Here is a 25,917-nt window from a genome sequence, read left to right on the forward strand (position 1 = left end):
GCTGATTTTGTACGTTTGCCCACTGACAAAGAAATGATCAGTCTATAATTTTAATGGTAGGTTTATTTGAACAGTGAGAGACAGAATAACAACAAATAAATCCAGAAAAACTTATGTCAAAAATGTTATAAATTGATTTGCATTTTAATGAGGGAAATAAGTATTTGACCCCCTCTCAATCAGAAAGATTTCTGGCTCCCAGGTGTCTTTTATACAGGTAACGAGCTGAGAGTAGGAGCACACTCTTAAAGGGAGTGCTCCTAATCTCAGTTTGTTACCTGTATAAAAGACACCTGTCCACAGAAGCTCTCCACCATGGCCAAGACCAAAGAGCTCTCCAAGGATGTCAGGGACAAGATTGTAGACCTACACAAGGCTGGAATGGGCTACAAGACCATCGCCAAGCAGCTTGGTGAGAAGGTGACAACAGTTGGTGCGATTATTCGCAAATGGAAGAAACACAAAATAACTGTCAATCTACCTCGGCCTGGGGCTCCATGCAAGATCTCACCTCGTGGAGTTGCAATGATCATGAGAACGGTGAGGAATCAGCCCAGAACTACATGGGAGGATCTTGTCAATAATCTCAAGGCAGCTGGGACCATAGTCACCAAGAAAACAATTGGTAACACACTACGCCGGGAAGGACTGAAACCCTGCAGCGCCCGCAAGGTCCCCCTGCTCAAGAAATCACATATACAGGCCCGTCTGAAGTTTGCCAATGAACATCTGAATGATTCAGAGGAGAACTGTGTGAAAGTGTTGTGGTCGGATGAGACCAAAATCGAGCTCTTTGGCATCAACTCAACTCGCCGTGTTTGGAGGAGGAGGAATGCTGCCTATGACCCCAAGAACACCATCCCTACCGTCAAACATGGAGGTAGAAACATTATGCTTTGGGGGTGTTTTTCTGCTAAGGGGACAGGACAACTTCAGCACATCAAAGGGACGATGGACGGGGCCATGTACCGTCAAATCTTGGGTGCGAACCTCCTTCCCTCAGCCAGGGCATTGAAAATGGTTAGTGGATGGGTTTTCCAGCATGACAATGACCCAAAACACATGGCCAAGGCAACAAAGGAGTGGCCCAGACCTTAATCCCATAGAAAATCTGTGGAGGGAGCTGAAGGTTCGAGTTGCCAAATGTCAGCCTCGAAACCTTAATGACTTGGAGAAGATCTGCAAAGAGGAGTGGGACAAAATCCCTCCTGAGATGTGTGCAAACATGGTGGCCAACTACAAGAAACGTCTGACCTCTGTGATTACCAACAAGGGTTTTGCCACCAAGTACGAAGTCATGTTTTGCAGATGGGTCAAATACTTATTTCCCTCATTCAAATGCAAATCAATTTATAACATTTTTGACATGCGTTTTTCTGGATTTTTTTGATGTTATTCTGTCTCTCACTGTTCAAATAAACCTACCATTAAAATTATAGACTGATCATGTCTTTGTCAGTGGGCAAACGTACAAAATCAGCAGGGGATCAAATACTTTTTTCCTTCACTGTATATATTTCAATCATAATTAAATGAAATTCATGTTCAATCAGTTGAGTTCTAGTTTGCTAATTGTAGGCTGTCATAAAATTTTTGCCTCAATTTCATAATTTGTAGGCCTAACAACGTGCGCAGTGACGTGCCAAATATTTGATTTAGGTGATCATTTATTTCTAGGAGTTGGTCCGTTGTCTGTATCTTATGTTAAGGTTAGATTTGAACTGAGAACACTGATCCAAGAGCAGTGCTGCTTTTCTTTTGAAAATATTAGTATCGACACATGCTCTAACAACACACTTATTGAAAGTTTTCCCTACGTGGTGTTTTGGGAAAGGCATTTGAGTTCATCGGCCGTTCTAGAAACGATGCATCATTAACACACTTGTAACCTTAAGTTCAATCGCTATCGGGAAAATGAGCCAACAGCTGCTTTACATTAAGCACATACCAGTTCCCTTAAGTGACTCTCAAAGTACTTAATAAGTTGGCTCAGTGAGCATTTGGAAATAAAAAAGAAAACAAAATAAGGGGGAGTCCCCCCCCAGACCCTCCTCTCGTTTTTTACTTCTTGATGGCTACATCCCACTAAATGGGACCTATGCCGATGTCAATTGCGCATCTTGTTTCTTTTCTTTGTTTGGAGCGATTTCAATGTTCCACGGACGGGACTCGCTAGAAACACCCCACTTAGATACAAGTTACTTTTTGTAGCAGGTTAGGACAGTATTTGCGCTTACCCTAACCTTAACCTAATTCGTGTTTTTAGGGAATTTCGTCCACGGACGTTGATTTTTGTTCTGGTCCAGACAAAATCTGAACCAATCATAGACATGTTTCACAAGTTTGGACAGCACAGTACAGTAGAGTAGTGGTTCTCAAACCTCTCCATTGGGACCCCAGGTCGTTCCATGTAATTGATCTATATCCAGTTGATTTGCAAATTTTCATCAACATTGATGTCATATTGGTTTAGATATAATGGTAGGCAGATTTGAATTTAACATTGAGCTTCAATCAATCTGCATCAATTACCTCGTACACCTGCACATTGACTCGGTACTGGTACCCCGTGTGTGTATAGCCAAGCTATCGTTACTTCTTCCTCATGTTATTTGTCTGTTATTTCCCTTGTTGGGAAGGGTCCGTAAGTAAGCATTTCACTATTTAAGAAGCATGTGATAAATAACATTAATTTGAAAAGGTTCAACAGCAAGAACAAATAAATAAGGAGATAGTGGGCACACTGGTCTTGTTCTTCTAGGAAAATAAAAGGGTCTGATATAAACATGTATCTCAAACAGACCTTTAAAAAAATTATTGGTATTTCCTCAAAGAGGATGATGTCATACTCCTGAGTAGGATGAGCTGGCCAATCAGCAGTCTACTTGCGTTCATATTTTTTTGGGACCTGTATACGCCCACACCATTCTGTTGTTGTGGTACGCCCACACCCATTCCAACACATAAAAGCTCATTTTTAACATACTTAATCATTTATAAAAAATGGAAAGAAAACAATTTCACTCATATTGTACTAAATTAAGACGTCATATTTGATAGAAATCTGGAAACACTGGACAGTTACTTAAAATTCAGGAAGGATGTTTGTGAAAAAATACATTATGACACCTTTCTGTTTTCTCAATGGCATTCAATTCAGCTTTGAAAAAAGGTGCACATTTGAGTTTGTTCCACCTGATCAAGTCTGTACACAAGTCAGAGACCACTATGATGACACACCAAAAGCGTTTGATAGATCCTTCTTCTATTCTTCTAATGCCTCTTAAGGGGAAAGTAATCAAAAAGTAACTGAAAGTAATCAGATTACATTACTGAGTTTGGGTAATACAAAAGTTACGTTACTGATTACAATTTTGGACAGGTAACTAGTAACTGTAACGGATTACATTTAAAAAGTAACCTATCCGACCCTGCACACACACACAGGCTCACACATGGTTGCACACACGGGACCACACACTTACCTATAACACGCATGCACACACACTTGCCTCCAATGCGGTCCCTCTAGGGTCATGGTTCCATTGCGGCCCTTTTCTAGGGGTTGAGATTCCATTGTGGTCTCTCTCTAGGGATTGTGGTTCCATTGCTGTCACTCTCTAAACTCATGGTTCCATTGCGGTCCTTCTTTAGACTAATTGTTCCATTGCGGTCCCTCTCTAGGAGTCATTGTTCCATTGCGGTCCCTCTCTAGGGTCATGTTTTCATTGCGGTCCCTCTCTAGGGTCATGTTTTCATTGCGGTCCCTCCTAGGGTCATGTTTTCATTGCGGTCCCTCTGTTGGGGTCATGGTTCCATTACGGTCACTCTATATGGGTCTCCCTCTCGGTTTACCTCTGGTCCCTCTCTAGGGGTCTCCCTCCTGGTTTACCTCTGGTCCCTCTCTAGGGGTCTCCCTCCTGGTTTAACTGGTCGGTCCCTCTTTAGGGGTTAACCTCCTGGTTTAACTAGTCGGTCCCTCTCCTGGTTTAACTGGTCGGTCCCTCTTTAGGGGTTAACCTCCTGGTTTAACTGGTCGGTCCCTCTCCTGGTTTAACTGGTCGGTCCCTCCCTAGGGGTCTCCTCCTGGTTTAACTGGTCGGTCCCTCTCCTGGTTTAACTGGTCGGTCCCTCCCTAGGGGTCTCCTCCTGGTGTAACTGGTCAGTCAGATTACAGATACTTTTTGAAAAACTAGATGATCACTTCTTGGATTACTTTTAAATTCAGAAAGGATGTTTGTTAAAAAAAATACATTGACACCTTTCTGTTTTCTTAATGACATTCAATTCAGAATTGAAAAAAGGCGCAAGTTTAAGTTTTTTCCACCGGAGCGTGTCTGACCACAAGTCAGAGACCACTATGATGAAACAACAAATGTGTTTGTTTTCTTCTAATGCCTCAATCCCCTCTGTCTGCCAATATAAAGTTTGTGCCTATTCCATAACGTGGGGCTTGTGAAAGCGGCCTTATTTTTTACATGAGAGGATACGGACAAGAAAATTGTCACAAAATCGTCTGTAAAACCCGAAAGGGGAGACTTTCACGAACACGACAGAGCAGACAGGTTGTTCTGCTCTGCGACGCATACAAGCTTCAGGGGAGTCATCTGAAGGTAATCCAGTACCGGGTTATACGACATCCAGATGCTTTACGGCAGTCGTCTGAACTCTCTGTCACTGATTCCTCATTTCGATGAGGTCTTCTCACAAAGCCGACTGCCCAGACCGAACCATTGGAGCTACAAACTAATATTTCTTCAATAAAATTAAAAATTAAATAAAAATACAAATCGAAAGGGGAAACGCTCACAAACACTAAGGTGTCGTTTGTTCTGCTATATGCACCCAAGCTTCAGGGGAGTTGTCTGAAGGTAACACAGTACTGGGCTGTAAAAATGGCAAAAAGTGAATAGGGGGCCAAATGTGCCAAAAACAACGTGACGAAACATGGGTCTAAATAATATATATATTTTTTTTCCACCCTAAATTGTATTACAGCTCTCAGATATAGGACAGACACTTCAAAACCTTAATTTTTTTACTGTCTTTTTTGCCATCTATGAATGTGTTATTCAACGAGTTTCTATGGAATATAGAAGTGAAAGGCCAAATTCAATGTTTAATGAAATATTTTGTATATAATTTTTTTATAACTACAGGGGTCCTAAATTCTAAAGTAAATGGCTAAAGTATTCATTATATCACAATATTTTCCATATGTTTGTTAGCTTAGTATATATTGTGAACTAAGGGCTTAGAGGTTAAGGGGAAAGTAATCCAAAAGAAACAGAAAGTAAAAAGTTACTGATTACAATTTTGGACAGGCAACAGATTACATTTAGAAAGTTACCTTCCCAACCCTGAGCACACTAACGTCAGCTTCATATGCACTTATCCAATTTGAATTTAAACGGATTATGAATTTATCCAATATGCTCATTAATGGTCAGAATACACATTTTCTTACAATTGACTAAGGGCTAGAGATATGCTTGGTGCATCACAGATGCGCTCCATTCTCAAGCCGCTTTAGAACTATCATCTGAAATCCCATACTGTAACTGTAAAACCAGTTTATGTTATCAGTAACAAAGGGTGGTTACACACACGCAACCTATGTTTACCATCATCAATATCTATGGCAACGCCAACTAGCTCAAGGGCACAACAGAGCACTGATCTTCCTACTTAGCGGATGGAGAGGGACCCACAGCAAGCAGACATATTGTTTATAGTGTGTGTGTGTGTGTGTGTGTGTGTGTGTGTGTGTGTGTGCGTGTATGGGGAGAGACCCACACACTTGCAGACGTGGGCTGCAGAGAGCAGTGAGGAACAGACAGGGAACTGAAGAGGGCACCTACCTGCTGTGTTTGTGTACATGCTTCAAAGAGAAACAATATCGTCTCTGCCTGTGTGTGTGTGTGTTTGGGGAACCGGCTATGCGATTGTCATGGGAAAGCAGATCTCCTGTCTTCTAGGTAGAGCTCAGATGAGTATGTGTGCGAGAGAGAGAGGAACAGAGAAAGAGAGAAAGGGAGAGAGAGCTAAAGAGAATGCGAGGAAAGAGAGAGAAAGGGAGACAGAGAGAGGGAAAGGAAGAGAGGGCTAGAGGGATCAGGAGACAAAAAGGGAGGAGAGAGAGAGAGATAGGGGGATCAAGACAGGACAAAGCGCTGCTAAGAGTGTGGGGGAGGAGAGAAGAAATGGAAGGGAAGGAGAAAGAGAGAGAGGGAGAGAGGGAGAGAGATAGGGAGAGAGATAGGGAGGGTATAGCAGCTATTTATAAACCTGAGAGGGAACACTCACACAGGGTTATGGAATAGAACACACACACACACACACACAGAGAGAGCGAGAAGGCTTCATATACTGTATGTTGAATACAACTTGGGCATTGGGAACACATGGCTTCGAATAGCATCAGTGAGCCTAAACATTACTGTAGGCAGCAATATAGGCCATAGGTAATGCTCCTTCACCTACGGTAGGCTACCTGATCATCTAACCTCCCTGTTTATTCAGCTATACAGTGTTGTGAAAAAGTATTTGCCCCCTTTCAGACTCTCTATTTTTGCATATTTTTTATACTGAATGTTATCAGATCTTCAACCAAAACCTAATATTAGATACAGGGAACCTGAGTTTACAAATAACAAAAAATATATTTGTATTTAATTAACAAAGTTATGCAACACCCAATTCGCCTGTGTGAAAAAGTAATTGCCCCCTTTCACTCAATAACTAGTTGTGCCACCTTTAGCTGCAATGACTGCAACCAAATGCTTCCTGTAGTTGTTGATCAGTCTCTCACATCGCTGTGGAGGAATTGTGGGCCACTCTTGCATGCAGAATTGCTTTAACGCAGCGGCATTTGTGGGTTTTCTAGCATGAACTGCTCGTTTCAAGTAATGCCACAATATCTCAATTGGGATTAGGTCTGGATTTTGACTAGGCCATTCCAGAATTTCAAATGTGTTGCTTTTTAATCATTTTCACGTAGACTTGATAGTGCATTTTGGATCGTCTTGCTGCATGACCCAGCTGCGCTTCAGCTTCGGCTCACAGACGGATGGCCATTCTCCTGTAGAATTCTCTGATACAGAACATAATGAATGGTTTCTTCTATTAAGGCAAGTTGTCCAGGTCCTGAGGCAGCAAAGCATCCCCAAACCATCACACTACCACCACCATGCCTGACCGTTAGTCAGTGCTTAATTTGTAAAATGGGAGGTGCTGGAACAAAAAGTGGGCCAGCGAAGGGGGCGACTCGGGGTGCTCTGAGGTACCAGAACGCATGACAATACATTGCATGCATTATCATTGCTTTTGCATACCGGCATAGATCAGTAGAGGCGCTTGTAGAAGTTGCACACATGGGAAATAAAATGTTTTGCCTAGGGTTCGGGAAAAATGTGGCCTTTATATACGCATTTCATGCAATTCTACATCATTTTAGAATATTTTTTTGTACCTCACAAATGATCAAATTGACAGGTAACTTTACACTGACAAACTGAGATCAATAAAAATGACCATGTCTTCAATCCATCAATAGTCTAGACCTACTGTAGGTGTGACTCACCAGTGATGCTCAGCTTACTTACTGGCGCTCAATAGGCCTATTTTGAAGTTGATAACTTGGTAGCCTACAGACAGACAGATTAGTCTTCTCTTTTCAACAGGATTCATTTGCTTTCCAACCTGTATTTTCCTGCGATTCTATTTGAAATATTGCGAAAGCCCGTTTTGGCTGCATGCTGTTCATTGACAGATTTGCCGCGCGTTTCCGACTGTAGGCATGCCTCATGATTTGGAGGCAATTTTTAAAAATACTGTTGATCATATGTGGCAAAATTATAGGCCTACACCTGGTGTAGTGTTCTGAATTATTTCATTTATTTCTGAACAGACAGCAGTAATTCTATAACTTTGGCAAATGTTTTTCAATTTATCAGGGGTGATCCTGCTGCGGCACCTCCAGAACACTTCGCGTGGTTATGCTTCTATAAGGAAATACATGACGTGCAACGCTGGAGAGACGAGAGTTACAGGCTCATGTCTACCAGAGTAGAGAGAGGGACAGAGATCACAGAAAGCTAATCTCATTTTAGTTCTGTGCGAGACACAGGCGCGCTTCTCTCACTCACAACAATGGCCAAGCGTTGGTCTGTTGCGCAAATCCTAAACCCAGTCTGGCCCAGCACGAATCAATTATCAGGCACATTTCCAAGGGGGCAACCAGGAGAATTAGAGGAGTCAACTTAAATTGTCCAAACGCTGATTGCTTTTGTTAGAATGTTTACATAGCAAACAGTGAAAAGTATTTTTCTTGCCACAAGAGGTAGCGGATCCTGGCAAATGGGTTCCAGAACGAAACAGTCCAAAACGGAGCACTGGCGTTAGTATGAGGTTCTTACTGTGGAATGCAGTGTTTGGTTTTCGCCCGACATAATAGGACCCATCTCATCCAAAAAGTTGACTCAAGATTGCCAAAAAACACCTGGAAGCACCTAGATGATCATCAAGATTCTTGGAAGAATGTTATATGGACAGAGGAGTCAAAAGTATAACTTTTTGGACGACATAGGTCCCATTATGCCTGGTGAAAACCAAATGCTGGAATCTGCCACACCCCCTTGAATCAGCTTTTATTTTGTCGTAAGAGAAAAAGATGCACACATTTAAAAACAATCTACTACTTACTATTGGTTCTATAAAATGTATCGCACAATTAACTTTGTTTTATCACTTTACACATTTATTTGGGGATCCACCCCTGTAAACGTAATTTGCCTGATGATGTGCGAGTATAGGAAAGTTATTTAATACACACGCATTTTCTTCCACATTCCCTTTCGCCACCTCTCCTTGATAAGCTTTGACCTTTTTTGAAAGGAGGCGATAGAGGAGTTGAGTAAATCATAGTCCAGACGTGATAGTCCGGTGTCTCTTGGCGATACGGCTCAGACCACCATCCACGGAGGACGCACAGCCTGCACGCGCCTCTCCACAATTCTCAACCAACGCGGTTCCAGTACGAGTAGTCATTGGACTATGTTGACAGTTGAAGAAATTGGTTGAAAGCTGTTAAGTTGCGTCAATTCAAATCTGGTATTTGGGACAAAAGAGGTCAACACGACTTCTAAGATATACTAGTATTTTAATTAATGCAAAACCTTCAATGGTAAATATGATGTTCGTATATACGGGTCCACTGAAATACCACGCAGGGCAGACAGAGAACTAAACCATTGTTTACAGGTTATTTCTCAAATACTCTGACAGAGTTCCCACCTCTTCTGTTGGCCAATCAGAGTAAAGGACTGAGTGTGGTTTAGACTTTACTCAGCCAATCCGTTGGCGCACGGGTTGGTCCCAACCCCTCGGCGCTCCATTTGTTGCACTCTGCTGCCAGGCATAAGTTTATCATAACAACCTGTGGAGTTAGCACTTTTTTTGCAGTACCCATGTCCTTGGAAGGTTCACAGATCACAAAGAAGCAGTGTTCGTATCTGTGAGAAATACAAGTCTTATCTATAAGAAATACAAGTTTTATCTCCTCCTAGCCCCTAACGTTCCTCACATGAATCACAGCCTGTTATGTGAAACAATTTATATCAGTATAGTACACCCATGGTCATCATTAATGCATTCCTTCTAAGCTATTAATCACATACAGATCCAATTATGAGAAAACAAATCCCAACAATCCCCCTTTTCACACCCACTGGGTGTGAACCCAAAAATAAGAAAACACAGAGAATCACACTTTTAATAGGCAATAATGATATTGAAAAATAAAAACTCTCAGTCCTTCCATCTACACCCAACTTGCAAACGGTTGGCTACAAGTCACCCAGGCACTTCAAACCTTCACATAAGGAAAGACAAACATTCCCAATGGTTAACTTGATTAATAAAGCATAAAACACAGGATTAATAGAACACAAAACATAAGATTATTAAAACATAAAACACCAACAGGGAAGTAAATTTTGGCCCCCTTTAGACACCCTCTAGAGTGTCACTCCACTAAGCCTGGTTTCATTCCTTAGGTCGGAGTCCGGGATTGGGCCGTATCTCACCATCTGTTGGGAAACCGTCTTCTCCATCTCCTTTTCTCATCAACCCTCAGACACAGGGAATAAGACAACATCCACAAAGAACAAGTATACACATAGAAGCTATACCTTCACCCAGAATAGTTACAACAATAGTTTTCCATTTACCAAATATGTTATCAAACCAACCGTTTATGGAGCTATCAATACCAGAGTTCTCAGCCAGTTCGTTCGTCAGCGTGGTGAGTCCCTCAAGCGCTTTGGTCACGGACCCGTCCGGTGCTGTGTTGTTGGAGATGAAAGTACAGCACATATATCCAAACAGAACACAAACCCCGTCCCGCTCAGCCAAAAGCATATCTAAAGCTATTCTATTCTGCCATGTCATTAAGCTAGTTGCCGCTGTCTGCTCAGCTAATCCCTTTATTGCATCACGAGTGTGGTTTATAAATCTTTATAATTTATCCAATCTACGTTTTTATTAATTGTTGACCACCAGAAAATACTTGATTCAAACCCAGCTGCGATCTGATTGTGGATCCCATCAATATATATCCTTTCATCAAAGGATCCCGGGAGGAGGTCCTACTTTCTACGTGACAACTCACCAGTCTCTGACACGTTTGATTGTTTGCGTATGTAGGTGAGTTCACAATCAGTTATCACCACACAACCATCAGATGTCAGCACGGGCCTGGTTTTGGTTCCTAAAATCCTATGGCTGCAACAAAGAGGAGAGATTAGTCATGGTCTCTTTTAGTTGTGACATTCTCTGTGTGGGAGCAGGAGCTAAGATGCCCTACCCTGTATCCTATCTTATTAGTCCTAGAAAAACAATAAGAATCCCCTGTGACTTCAAACTGAGGCAACCTAGGTCGGGATGACTTTGTTATCGGGGGAAACAGATAGTGCAAGTTACCATAAGACTCCTTCACCATATTCCCAGGTGTCTTGAACAATTTAATAATGGAGGATAAACCTGACAGGGAGGCAAAGCCTGTCAAGGGGAACGGAGTAGTTGTTAACCTTGGTTTGGCTGTCCTACAGGTACAACAGTACTCTTTAGACCGTATTCTGAATCCATTCCAACCACAGGTTAAAATCTATTTACTCCGTCTCCATCTGTACTACTTCCTTCAGGTCTATAGTTTGCACTGTCTCACTACCTCCCTCAGAGAGGTTTACTCTATAGGGTGCCCCAGTTGAAGAGGATATCTCACTTGTCAGGTCTGTAATCTGTTTTAGCATAATTCAGACTTTCAGACAGTACCTACCCTTATATGGGTCGCACTGCCATTTCTGATAATTCCCTACTTTCACAATACTACACCTGTCCCTAAACTGTGTATGGAGATTGACATACCCCCCCCCCCCCCACTTGGTATAAGCAATTACATAGTCCCAGGATGTACATGGTGACATACATATGGTTATGTCCTTCCCTAAAGTCCCTAGTACTTCCCCTTTCCCTACATCTAGCTGTCTCCTATGCCTTATCAACTTGTGTTAGGTTAACTACTACTTCTGGCTGATCAGGAGGGTCTGTGTGTGTTAGGAATATGGCCCCCACAATCAGACAGCTACCTACCGTCGGGAGACCTGTGAATCCCCACCCTCGCCCTGAGAACATGTCAGACGCCAGAGGCCAACCCATTGCTTCACCTTCTATCGAACTCACACCAGGGATGATCAGACAGGGTAAGGGAATCTTCGTTAAGGAGCCAACCCCCGAGCCCTAGTGGTGATCGGTTCTTTCTCCTAACTCTGTGTTTGTTCGTCAGGTGTAGCTGGGTTTACCTTTTTGCAGTGAGTGACATGCACCCAGATGGATCTCTCAGCTATTCTGCTGGCAAAGGCAGTACTTGGTAGGGCCCTTCCCAACAGGCCTGCTTCAGTCTCCTGGTTAGATAGAGTGGGTCACCTTCTCCTTTAGTTCACCTGTGGGGCACAAAACCTCTGACATACAGGTGTGGTTTATAAACTATCATACATGTTGTTTTTTTAAAAGTATTTTGTCCTCTCCTTCATATATATTTAATATTTAATCCAACCATCCCCCTTTTTGACACATGATTTGCCCATGTGTCAATATTACCACCTACCTAAACAATCACTTTAGTTAATATTGGTAATTCATTATCCAATTGCCATCCCTCCACTCTCTCTTCTGTTATTTTATGGTTCAAATCATATATATTATTACCAAATTATAATCTTCTTCACACTTTGCACAGTATTACAAATTACCCTCAACTTAGTAAAATAAACTATCTTAAAGTCCTCCTCTCATGCCTTTAGAATTTACTAGTGTGGGTGATTAAAATAACAGCAGAATGTTAAAACAGAGTTCAGAGGCAATTGAAATCATTTAACGAACTGTTTAATCCCATAGTATACTAAACATTACCATTATTCTAAATATTTCATAAATGTTAGTTATCCCAAGTGTTCATTAAGTCCTCATGACATTCATTCTCATAAGAAATCATATATACCCCAAACTCAGCCAAAAGCTAAAAAACTCCATAAAATTCACTGTGTGCTCCTCTAAGACCATCACCCTTGACCTGCTGAAACCCCCCCCAAAATTGAAACAAGGCTTTATAAACATCATACTAGGTGTGTTGTTTTTTGTTTGAAAAACCCAATTTGAAAAACAACCACAAATAGCCAGGCCTTAATTTGGTAGCTCACTTTTATGACCTAAATACTGCCTAACTGAGATGAGCTAATCTCTTTCTCCTGGTTATAATCTAAAGATGGTAGTACACACAAAACATGACACAGATATCCCCAGTCTTAACCCATCAATAATTGTTTGTGTCAATCTAATTCCTCATAACTAATTCATTAAACCACTGAAAATTCCTCGAGTATACAATGATTATTTAATTGATTACCCTAACTCTGCTACATGTGATCTCATCTCAAATGATCCATTATCAATTATTTGTTCAACCCCCTAGGAAAATCTGTCTCCCCTTCTGTTGTTCCTGTCCCCCCTGTAAATGTCATATTTGAGTTTTTAGCCAAGACAATCACGGTTACATCAAATGTTCCCTCATTTAATGGTATTTACTACCTAATATAACTTCCCTAAATGAGAATAAATCCCCTGCCTTCCTCTACTATCCTTATATCATTACTGGATCAATGATAATAATTGTAATAACTATTTCACATTAAATTGTGCCTTTTTTCTGATAATGTTATAATTGTAGCCTACTCCATCACTTTAGTTTAAAATAGAAGTTTGTTTTATGTAACAATTCCAGAACCCACCACAGGCTGGCGCTATTCCCCCATCACAACAGCCAATGTCACTTGCATCCACGTAACCAAAATACATTATCGTTCTAAAATGTACCAAAAATTTATATTTTCCCGCTAACCCATTTCAGTTCGCTATTCAATTTATTTAACTGTTCTCTCTGATTATGCCCTAATTAATAAAACAAATACTTGCTATCGTTGATAAGCATACATTTAATGATGTTCCTACCATCTGAACTGTACTGTCTCTCACCCTCCCCTTGCTCCTTCGGGGAAAGTGCATGGTAACCTTATAACATATTTTCATAGACCTTTCTAGAATACTTCTATTTAAGCTATCTAATTCAAACTTTCACATTTCTCAATCCACATAGTAATCTAGGTATATAGCCCCACTGCGAAAGCTTTGTCTACTGTCCCTACCTGTGTTCGAACCAGGGACCTTTTACATACATCGCCAGGCACTCCACACCATCTGCGATGCTCTCAAAGTAACTACTCCCAGTTCATAGAGCAAGTGACGTCACCAAATGAAAATCGCAGTAGCTTTCACCTCAGCAAAAAACTCTCTCTCCCTTCACCCATTCCCTATTGAATAAGTTCGTTTTTCTATTTAACCCCAAAACACGCTACAAATAGTCCATTCAACATTACCAAACTAAATACTCAGTAGCATCCGGTCACCACCCACACCAGCCGTTGACTTCGCCTCATGCCACCGAAATGCCAAATAAACCATACTAGTTCAATGGAGCCCCCTATTGGTTCTCCACTATTGATACATTACTTCCATAACCACATTAGTTATGGTCCGATTAGCCATTAAACCTTATCACATGATCAAACAACGCCACAACCTTAAACTCATATGGGGCGGCAGGCAGCTTAGTGATCAATAGCGCCGCGCCAACAACCGAGAGGTCGCCGGTTCCAATCCCCGAGCCGACCAGGCGAAAAATCTGCCGATGTGCCCTCGAGCAAGGCACTCAACCCCAATCGCTCCTGCAAGTCGCTCTGGACAAGAGCGTCTGCCAAATTACAAAAAATGCAAATGTAAATATTCTCCACTTTCCCACCCAAGTTCAGAATATCCATCGTCAGAAACCCCCAGGCACCTCTCAAATAATCACCCCGTGGTGTTCCCAGCCAACTCCCAGTCTTTCCTGGCTCCAAAAGCCACACTTTCGCTCTCTCCAGCCCCTCCCCTCGCAACTCTCTCTTCAGCTTTTGAGGAGCTGTGTTTCTTGTTAGTGTTTCCAATATTATGTCGTTATTTAAGGTACTTTAGTCTATTTATTTAAATCAAATCATTCCCACCTAATTAGTTAAAGTTGGTGCACGTTTATATTTAAACGATAAACCGAATTATTTCAGTCTAATTGTTTAACCAGTATTTTGCAGGGTCAAACATCAAACATTACATCAAATAATCAACAAAAAAGCCTCAACCCAAGCATCTATAACCAGAATTATGCTATGTCTAACACCAAACGGCACAGTTCAAACATATCAGCTCAACCGTTTCAGTTCAGTCACACAATTCATCACTTTAGCTTTATGTTCCCAATTGTTTTTAACGGGTTATACGGTTTAAGCAACCACAAACCCAACAGTTATTCACAAATTATAAAGTTTGGACAGCCACAGACGTTTTAATTCCCAATTAGTTTTCTATCAAGGTATACAGGTTTATCATTCACACTCTCATGCATACAACAGTCGCACTGTCTAACTATTTATAGTACCAACAATAGGTACGTTGCCACGCCCTTACCCCTTTCGTTTAACCTACTCTATTTCTTATGTTCCCATTTACACCCTATTGGTGCAAAGACAATAAGTTTATACTCTCTACTAATTTGCAGTATCTCACTTATGTTCCCATTTGCACCCTATTGGTGCAAAGACAATAAGTTTATACTCTCTACTAATTTGCAGTATTTCACTTATGTTCCCATTTGCACCCTATTGGTGCAAAGACAATAAGTTTATACTCTCTACTAATTTGCAGTATCTACCCATGTTCCCAGTTGTCCCGGCCAATACCTAAGTACAACGACAAATGGCGATTTATACTGTCTTCTAAGTTTTTAGGAGTGCTGTCCTATGATCCCAACTATATTCAAACTATGTTCCCAATTATATCCATCCCAGACCGATACAATGACAATAGATTTTTATAGAATATAGTGACAAATAGCGTACACACTCGAGTGCTGTCCTATGATCCTAACTATATCCAGACTATGTTCCCAATTATATCCAGCCCAGACTGATACAATGACAATAGATTCATTAGTCTATGTTCCCAATTATATTCAGCTCAGACTGATACAATGACAATAGCTTTTTATGGAATATAGTGACAAATAGCGTACACACTTTTATCCAATAATTCCCTATATCCCCAGCCCACCCCCGGTGGTACCTAGTCTGGGGACTTCAGTATTTTCCCAGAACCTCTCTTCTGTGGAACAATACTCAATATACCATGGCTTTTAACATCACATTCACCACAGGTTTACATGTCACAATATGGTGCTTATCTACTCACAATAGTTTCATAATTTAGTTCACTTACATCAAACAGGTGTTTCACAAAATTAATTTGGATAAAGCCAATGTGCAGAACTTTAGTTATAATAGGTGTCTGCTTACCTTTTTAAGTAGTCCGGACGCTTTGTGAAACACACGGTTCGACGACAGTGATTTTCAATAGGCTGGGTGAATTCCAGCGAAGTCCCTTCTACCAGATCACAGTCGGTGGTCACCAATTGTTAAGTTGCGTCAATTCAAATCTGGTATTTTGGACAAAAGAGGTCAACACGACTTCTAAGATATACTAGTATTTTAATTAATGCAAAACCTTCAATGGTAAATATGATGTTCGTATATACGGGTCCACTGAAATACCACGCAGGGCAGACCGAGAACTAAACCATTGTTTACAGGTTATTTCTCAAATACTCTGACAGAGAGTTCCCACCTCTTCTGTTGGCCAATCAGAGTAAAGGACTGAGTGTGGTTTAGACTTTACTCAGCCAATCCGTTGGCGCACGGGTTGGTCCCAACCCCTCGGCGCTCCATTTGTTGCACTCTGTTGCCAGGCATAAGTTTATCATAACCTGTGGAGTTAGCACTTTTTTTGCAGTACCCATGTCCTTGGAAGGTTCACAGATCACAAAGAAGCAGTGTTCGTATCTGTGAGAAATACAAGTCTTATCTATAAGAAATACAAGTTTTATCTCCTCCTAGCCCCTAACATGAATCACAGCCTGTTATGTGAAACAATTTATATCAGTATAGTACACCCATGGTCATCATTAATGCATTCCTTCTAAGATATTAATCACATACAGATCCAATTATGAGAAAACAAATCCCAACAAAGCCAACAGTCCAATATTCTACAACACTGCTGTGCGTACACATTTTGAACTACGATAAACGTGATCTTTTTAACCATATACATTTAGAAACACCCCATTTTCACATTTGTTGGTGCTGGAGATTAGGCTTAAAAAGTGGCAGAATTGACCTTTAACGCAAAATGGAGAGGCATGCCTAATTGAATGAAATACTTCCAAAATAAAATGTTTCACTTTGAGCTTGTAAAAACAGGGGGAATTTGTTTGGTTTATTTTAATGTGGAACATGAGTCGCCTCAAGTATGTCCCAAAGTGAAGGGTTTATTGATAATCTCACCACTCTGGAAGTCACCCTCAGTTTCATGAGCAGTATGTGATAATGGAGGGCCCTCCGAGTAAGTTGGTATGGGCGAAGGGGTGGTTTGGGATTCACAGATCATTTGGAACCCAATAAATCTCCTTTCTCCTGAAGTGTGCAATGCACACTCCCAGTGATGGATTTAACAATGGTGGAAACTCTCCTGACAATGCTTACACTAAACCAATGCTTTTAAAGCCATGAGATGGTGTGCAAGTGCACACAGAAATGTGGAGAAGTGGGCTGCAACCAAGAAACACTTATCTGCAACATTCTGAATGGATAGCCAATGCATGAGTGGTTTTGAAAAGACTGGCAAGAGTCTCTAGCCAATACGAACATGTGCCCAGTTCGACTTGGACTGAAATAGGATCTCAATTGCGTTGTCGTCGCATATTCTCCTTTTCAAAATCCATTGGAGGAGGATTCAAGGTCCTTTCAGACCGCCGCCAACGACATGAGAAACGTAGACATTAAGGACAAGGGAAGCAATGTTTTAAAGCTAGTAAAGGTTTCAGACTCAGCCCACGTGAATTGAAAATAAGGCGATGACGCTATAGCAATATACAGTCCTGCTAGATGGGAGGGGACATTCAAGAATAAGGAGCTGAGGTAAATTGAAAAACTTTTATTTTGTAAAACTTTACACACAAAAAGAAATCATAGAAACAGTAAGAACTCCTTTTTAAAACTGGATAATAACACATTTGACAAAACAAACAAGTCAAGTGATCCTGACCAGAACTCTGCCCCAAAAGACTTGGACTGGCACTGAGCATCATCGTCCACGTAGGTGGTTTGCGGCAGTGTGGGTTGTAACGATCATGGCGAGGTTGATAGGATTGAATGCAGGGCGGAAGAAATCGGGGCTGAAGACGGGGAAGTGTCTTTCATTGGTTGGGATGTGGTCGTACGTGTAGAGGTGACGACCAAGATGAACGTCGTAGAATGACATGCGTCGCTCCTGCCCGTCGAAGTACACACCCACATGTGCCTGTAAAGTGTAAAGCTCATTAATAAAAAGTTACTTAATGAAGTAAATGAACATTGTATTTGAAAAAATTGCCCCTCTGGGATATTTATTACATTTGACTTAAAATTAAAGCTGTGGATATAATGTCAAATATCTAAACTTGTATCTTCACATACTCATGATACTTCGAAGGCTAGCTCCAAAGACATGCATGAAGCCAACTAAAACAACCTATTTCACCATGTCAAATATCCCAGTGAGATTTCACCCTCGATTGGCAACGAGACATTTAAAAGTATTTATTTTATTTAAACACCTTCCATAGATATGTACTAGACTGGTGAGCACTTTGGGCCAAGTGTGCCCTGTATACAACTATGCTCTACATACCCTTATCATTTGTGTTACAACAGCCATAGGGGTGATGGCAGAGTTGGGGGTCGCGGCAGGGTTGGGGGTCGTGGCGGGCCAAAGCTTCCCCTCACGGTGTACCAGGACCCAGAAGCCCTTCTCAGGGGTGAGATTCACCCCTCGAGATGTCATGGAGGACTCAGTTGCCACACCAATAAACCACACATCAGATCCATTTCCAACCCAGTCCTCCACCTCAACCTCCCAGTATGCTCGGTGGCTGCTGAACCCCTGGGTGGCGAGGACACAAGGCACCTGGGTGAAGCGCTGGGCAGACAGGGGGAACTTCCTATAGATCTTGCTCCGGTCCACTCTAATCTCACAACCACGGGACCCCCTTCTGAACAGGAGCGATGGGTGGGCTGTGCTGGGGTCAGGTGTCACCTCAACTGAGAGGTGGAGGGATAGGGGTAGAGGAAAACTACAATCAATTGTTGAATTCATTTTTCAAAGTTTAGCATACATAAGGTTAGCAACACACCATACACTAAATATAATACACAACATGGAGGCAGACTCAGGATTACACATTTGCTCACCTGTGAACTCTTTAACCAAGGAAATCTCTGAGGGATAAACAGATGTAAAAAAAATATTAGAAAACATACAACTGCAAATATGTAATGTAGTACATCTGGGCCCGTATTCATATGTTGTCATACTAGGGGTGCTGATCTAGAACCAGAGGAGTATCCTACTAATCAGGTTTGAGGAGTTGTGAGGTATCTTAGGTCAGCTCCGAGTTCATCTTGGGATAACTCATACGAATGTGACTCACCTTTAAGTCATGTAAATGTTTATGGCAACAAACCCTTCAGAACCAACCTGCTCCCGGGCAGGCTAACTCCATTTATCCTGAAAGAAGTGTCGGAGTTGAGGACCAGCATTTCTAAAGCCCATTTCCCACCATAGCCTGATGAATTTGCAAGACAACCAACTTCATTTTTATTTTGGCACAAATGAAAGTGTGGCACTGACTAGCCCATGGATTGACGTTTCAATGAAGAGTTTGACGTTCGACTGGCCAAGTGCGACATGCATGCGCAGTTACAAGCCTGCTAGAGTTAGCGTTAGGCGGATGAGCAATAGCCAACGTCATAGTACAGATGAAGCCTGAGGTGGAATTTGAAGCCAACTTGCTTTAAAAAAACCTGAGTAGATCTAGCTTGCTTCATAGGATACCCCTCTGCATATACACAGAGAATGCCAAACATTAGGAACACCTTCCTAATATTGAGGTGCATCCCCCTCTTGCTTTCAGAACTGCCACACAGAGATGCTGGCCCATTGTGACTACAACGCCTCCCACAGTTCTCAAGTTGGCTGGATGTCCTTTGGGTAGTGGACCATTCTTGATACACAGGAAACGGTTAAGCCTGAAGAAACCAGCAGCATAGCAGTTCTTGACACAAACCGGTGCACCTGGCACCTACCATACCACGTTCAAAGGCACTTAAATATTTTGTCTTGTCCATTCATTCTGAAAGGCACACATACACAAGCCATGTCTCAAATGTCATCATTCATCTAAGCTGATTGAAGTGGATATAACAAGTTACATCCATAAGGGATCATAGCTGTCACCTGGTCAGTCTCATGGAAAGAACAGGTGTTTTTAATGTTTTGTATTCTGTGTATAATCTGACTCTTTGGCTGCGTTCACACAGGCAGCCCAAACCTGATCTTTTTCCACCAATTGGTCTTTCGGCCAATCACATCAGATCTTTCTCAGAGATGATTGGTCAAAAGACCAAATAGTGAAAAAATATCAGAATTGGGCTACCTGTGTAAAAGCAGCCCAATTGGTCTTTTGACCAATCAGATCAGGGGTGTGTTCCTTTGCACAGGCGTTTGCGGACGAATGCCAGGATAAGAATTTTAACTATTAGCTGACCACATGTTTTAGGACTCCAGTGCCCGACGATGAAGTGGCATGCTACCATTGGGCAATGCATGCAAAGTCTGAGCAAGGGAAAGCAACCCAGATCTTATGCCAATAATTGGGCAACAGATCCGAATTGGGCTTCCTGTGTAAAGGCATCCATTAAGATTTAAAAGGCTGAATGGACTACAGACCTGAGCCAGCATTGCCATTTGTAGACAAGTAGCCCATCTTGGATAGTTCGGCGATGTGTTTATTTAAATTCTTCAGAAGGTTTCCGAGTAGATCCGTGAGGATGTTGACGCTGAATGGTCCTCTGTTTCCATCTGGAGGAGTAGAAGGGAGAGAGGGAAGGATCTAAAAGGAGAAAGAGCGAGAGATTTAATGAATTCATGGAGTTAAACATACATGCATGATACAAGCATGTTGATCCACCTGCAATGATGGCAGAGTCTAGATTCTCCATGTCTTGGATCTAAAAGCATTAGATTGGTGTAAGCATTGGCTGGAAGGCGTTTCCACCATAGTTGCATCCATGACTGGGAGTGCAAGACAAGCGCATACGTCGGGAGAAGAGTACAATCGATTCAGGCAGTGTTCGAGAAAATCCAAACCATGATTCATCACAGGGCGAAATGTGACTGACTGATCTACAAATAACATGTAGTTGGGTCATTGTACAGATTCGGTGACATTTCAGCATTGTCAGTGTCCCAAGATGTACTAGTGTTATAACTTGTCAGAACATTTATCAAACTACACTTAAATTACAACATTTCAAAGTTTTACATGTTTTTAATATGGAGTAGAGAATATGATTTTAAACAGAGATGAATTTCAATACTTATATATGTTTGCTTTTCTTAGGAGTATTAAGAATTTCGCCTGTCCCTATTGACCATCATGCAAATGGCGTGACTCATTTTGAGTACACAGTGTTAAATAATAATGCTTTTTTTTTGTTAAATTAATTGTATATGCCCCCTTATTATGCATAATCCATTTTCTCAGCATAAGACATTTTATTTTCTGAGAAATTCAGGCTTTTACCCCTGTCCTTTTATTTCTTTCAACCCCGTAACGCAACAATACCCCCACTCACAATTAAATAATGGTTTGATCCTGTGGACATCATTTATGAGGAAGTGACATCATACAAGTCTTCAGAGAAGCCTGGTGTGACAAGTGGTAAGCTGCTCTCTCACTTTTTATAAATATTTCATGTTTTTTAAGCACATATGGGCTTTGTCAATCTCAGGTATTCAACTCTGTTGGGGGGGGGGGGGAATTCATAGGTAAGATTTTACCAAGAATTGTTTTTATAGCTATGAAGTATAACAATGTCTTTTGTTGAATAAGGCCATGTGGCACACTGCTAGCTGCTAGCATCCCGAATTAGGAACAGATTAGCACAAAATCTTCAACCCTGTCACATTCAACCCCATCACATTTTTCAATGTTACGGGGTTGAATGGCTGTTACAGGGTTGAATAGCTGTTAAATCTTAGCAATATTTAATGTATATTGCTTAATACCAATCATATTTTCTTGTTGAATGTTTGTTGTTTACGGTTTTACAGTATCAACTAAAAGTACGAGGAATTTTTGAAAATAATAACTTAAAAAAAGTGACAATTAATTTGTTCTCTCTCCTATATACATTGACATATTTAGGAGTATTATCTGCAAGTTCATGTTCATTTTACTACATAGTGATTAAAAGGATACAATATTTAGTCTTGAAGAGTAAGCAGTTCATTGACTTGACCTTGACCTACAATTTCAGATTCAACAATGGAAAAAACAGCAGCAGAAAGGAAACACACAGAGAGGAAGGTGAGGGACATCCGCGCGCCGGTGGTCAGGTAATTCTCCTGGACATGGGAAGGGAGCACCAGATGGTGTTGGTGCAACCCTAAAAAGAACCGCAGACAGGCTGATAAGTCAAGGATGTGACATCCCAAATGCTCATACTCTGTACAGGGTCTTAGAGGAGAACAACACTGCCATCAAGCTTTACTTCATTGAAGACGAGGCCATCGAGAAAGCCGTCCAATGTATGCCAGCCAATTTGCCAGTAGTTCCATCCACAATGCGGATCCACCAAGTTGTTTGTGTGGCTGCAAGGCAAATTGCCTACCGTGATGTAAGCTGTATGTGCACAGTCCACAACAAGAAACTGGAATGCCAGTGTTTCAATACACAACATTTCACATTTACCCCTAAAGTTACATCAGTCGTGTCACAGAGGGAGGTTGATTGGGCAAATCCAGACATATGCGGGAAATGGTGCGTGGCCAAATATGATGACGATTTCTATCCCGGAATAATTCTAGCCACAGATGAATCCCATGTGCAGGTCAAATGCATGTGCTGTGCTGGACCAAATAGGTACTTCTGGCCACTTCTTGATGATATCCTGTGGTATCCATTTGAGGACATCTTGGAACACATTGATCCCCCTAAACCGGTGACTTCTAGGCACATGGAAATACAGAAGGAAGTGTGGGCTAGGCTCTCTCAGTAAAAATGGTGAACAAACTGTAGGCTTACCTATAGGTTATTAATGTTAAGATGTTTGCTTAATGTTCAAACATTCAAACAACACAGACATTCCTGCCATTACTCTGGATATTTCTATGAAATCAATTAAAATGTTGTAACTGTTGTTAGTTTATTAATGTGTTTTAATCTGTCTAGATTTCATCTTGATTGTTTAAACTTTAAAAGCTATGTTGACAGTAGTTTAAAATGTTAAAAAATGGCAACATGTGACCTATATAGGTTAACAATGTTAAGATGTTTGCTCAATGTTCAGACTCCTGCCTTTATCAGATGGATATTTTTATGAAATCAATGAAATGTTGTTACTGTTATTAGTTCATTAATGTGTTTTACTCTGTCTAGCTTTCATCTAGATTCTTTAGATTTTAAAAGCTATGTTGACAGTAGGTTTAAAAATGTTTAAAATGTTTAAAAAATGGCAACATGTTAGTGATCTCAAAAGATAAAACATGACACGTGATGCTTTTCACTCAACCCTGTTACATGATTTTCAACCCTGTTGCGGTGCATTCATCCCTGTTACGAGATTATTTTTTTACATTTTTGTATTAAATACACAAAATATAACATCAATAGTGTTTTTATTGTGTGTATTAAATCAGGGTAAATAAGGCTATTTCAATTTTGTCAGGAATTACGCAGCATTTTTGCACATTTCTTGCGAAAATGTGGAGTTAGATTAGAAATGTCTTCATCGTAAACTGGAAAGGATGGTGCTGGTCAGTTTCTTGATTTTCTCTTTAATTACAATATGCCATTATTTACAAGGGACATCTAAACTGTGAGATTATGCCAGAAGCTGATCTCAAGCTTATTGGAAAAATGAATAGTTGAATAACAAAATGACTGTGACGGGGTTGAATTAAATTGGGACTTGTTTGAGAAAATAATATAGAATAATAACTTAATACTCTACATTGAGATGGGAAAAGGTATTTTCTATCAAGTACACACATTACTTTGTCACATCAAATAAAAAAAAGCTTAAGATTAATGTTCATTGTTTCATCCTCCTCAATCACAAAAGGCACCGAATCTGTAGAATGACCCAGTTATTTATGATATAAAGTGATATGCAGATCAGTCTCTCGACTCAAGTCGGCTGCAATGTCGAACACGCCCAATAACTCACATTAAGAAGCTCAAAGGAGTCTGAGGAGCCAATCACCCGCTCCAGCGCAGCGCCTCTGCTCATCAGAGCTGTGATGTCATCTTCAAGCGCACGGCTCCAATCCGAAGCTGTGCTCTCCAGCTCGTCCACCCTCCTCCGGGCCTCAGTGTTGTAGCGGTCACAGCTCAGCCCCACCTTGCTGATCAGGGCTAGGCGGAACGCATTCACAAACTCGATTTGTCTCACCGCTGCATCCTGCAAGGGGGGCAAGTAGACTAAACAGAACTGTGTTGGATTTTTCAGTGATGTGATACATTCTGAACGTTGCAGACAAACGCAATAAATAGCACAGACACGATTTCCTGATCCATCTGACAGGCACTTTACATGACACATTTCTATCTGAATGTTCTGCAACATTACACCCCACCTCAAAGACCGTGGTCTTCATTTTTCAGTAGCACAACAATTTGTAACCCCCCATGGGAAGTTTGTTGGCATGTTCTACAATTGAATGCTATGGCGAAAGACTGCAAAAATTACAACAGGTGCAAAATAGCCAATTCAAATGTAGAAAACTCACCTTACAGAGTAGGACTGAAGAGTTTAATTTCTCTGCCTCTTTCCGAGTGGCCTTCAGCTTATCCTTGACCACTGCCTGGTCTTTAGTGAGCTGAGCCTGAAGTGAAGACCATAGATGTTAGCATTAGTGCTGGAACAAAAACCTGCACACACACAGGGTCCCCAGGGGCATATTCATTAGGTACCAAATGAAAGAAATCCCAACGAAAAATAGCCAAAACCCAGGGTGGGGGGGACCGACTACCCAAACTAGTCCAATAGGAAACAATGTTCTGTTCCAAATTTGTTGTTATGGTGTGTGGTAATGAAGACAGCTCAGGGTCACAGCAAAACATTATGCAACGGAAAACAAAAATAAGCATTTATTGGACAAGTTCAGGTAGTCCCTCCTGGTTTGTCAGTTTGCTTCCATTCGTGCCTAATCAATACGTCGCTGGATTGATTAACCAATGCTCCAAAACTCATTCTTACCTTTTGGGCCAAGAACTCTACCTGCATAGTCACAACTTGGTGGGCCGGCGCCTGGTGAGCGTCACACTCCACACACAGCATGGTCTTGTCGGTGCGGCAGTAACGCTCCAGGAGCCTCTCGTGGTTCGGACACATCCTCTCCTCCAGGTTAGCCAGGGGTCTGACCAGCTGGTGCCTGGAAAATCGGGCATTGTGGACCCTTGCATGCTCCAGGCAGTACGACGACAAACACACCAGGCAGGTCTTGACGGCCTTGGGCATCCTGTCTCCTATGCATACGTCACAGGAGACCTCTCCCGGAGCCATAGTTGGCTGGTCGACGGCCTTGTCCCCTTCTCCACTTGCCCCCTTGAAGCTTTCCACGAGGTCTCTCAAGACTATGTTGACCAGGATGGTGGGGGTAGGTGTGAAGCTAGTCTTGCACAGAGCACAGATTACAGGGTCTCCACTGCTGGTCCAATAGCACTCGAGACATGGCTTGCAAAAGGTGTGTCCACACGGGATTGTGGCCGGGTCAGTGAAAACACCAAGACAGATGGAGCAGATGAACTGGTCCTCTGACATAGCACGGTACGATGCCATCTCTTCAAGCTGCAGACAAAGGGTTAGAAAACATTGCAATCTGCTGGAGTTCCAAATGAATTAGTCGTTCTTTTCATAGAGGCACAGACAAGCAGTTGTAAAAAGAGACCAGCCTGTAAAAGCCGCATTTATAAAAATGTAACGTTCCGGCCAAAATCTGAAATCTGTACGTTTGAACAAAAAAAAAAAGAAAAGAGGCAGCTTTTAACAATGTTCGAGCACAGTCAAAATAAGTTTAAAAAACAGTGGTTATGTACAGTGCAAGTAAGTATTTTCAAAA

General features: G+C 41.5%; 1 protein-coding gene across 1 annotated transcript; it reads right to left on the minus strand.

The window, feature by feature from the left end:
- Window positions 1-17,838: 17,838 nt before the first annotated feature.
- LOC311112929 (E3 ubiquitin-protein ligase TRIM17-like) lies at window positions 17,839-25,640 on the minus strand (the record flags this gene model as incomplete). Its single annotated transcript, XM_084156067.1, has 7 exons — window positions 25,056-25,640; window positions 24,586-24,681; window positions 24,024-24,257; window positions 20,521-20,683; window positions 18,984-19,010; window positions 18,424-18,833; window positions 17,839-18,054 (listed from the first exon to the last, which is right to left on the minus strand). The coding sequence occupies exons 1-7, from the start codon at window positions 25,635-25,637 to the stop codon at window positions 17,839-17,841; spliced, it is 1,728 nt and encodes a 575-aa protein (XP_084012193.1). The 5' UTR covers window positions 25,638-25,640.
- Window positions 25,641-25,917: the final 277 nt, after the last annotated feature.

The sequence above is a fragment of the Coregonus lavaretus genome, assembly GCF_964263955.1.
Source record: "Coregonus lavaretus genome assembly, chromosome: 39".
NCBI lineage: Eukaryota > Metazoa > Chordata > Actinopteri > Salmoniformes > Salmonidae > Coregonus > Coregonus lavaretus.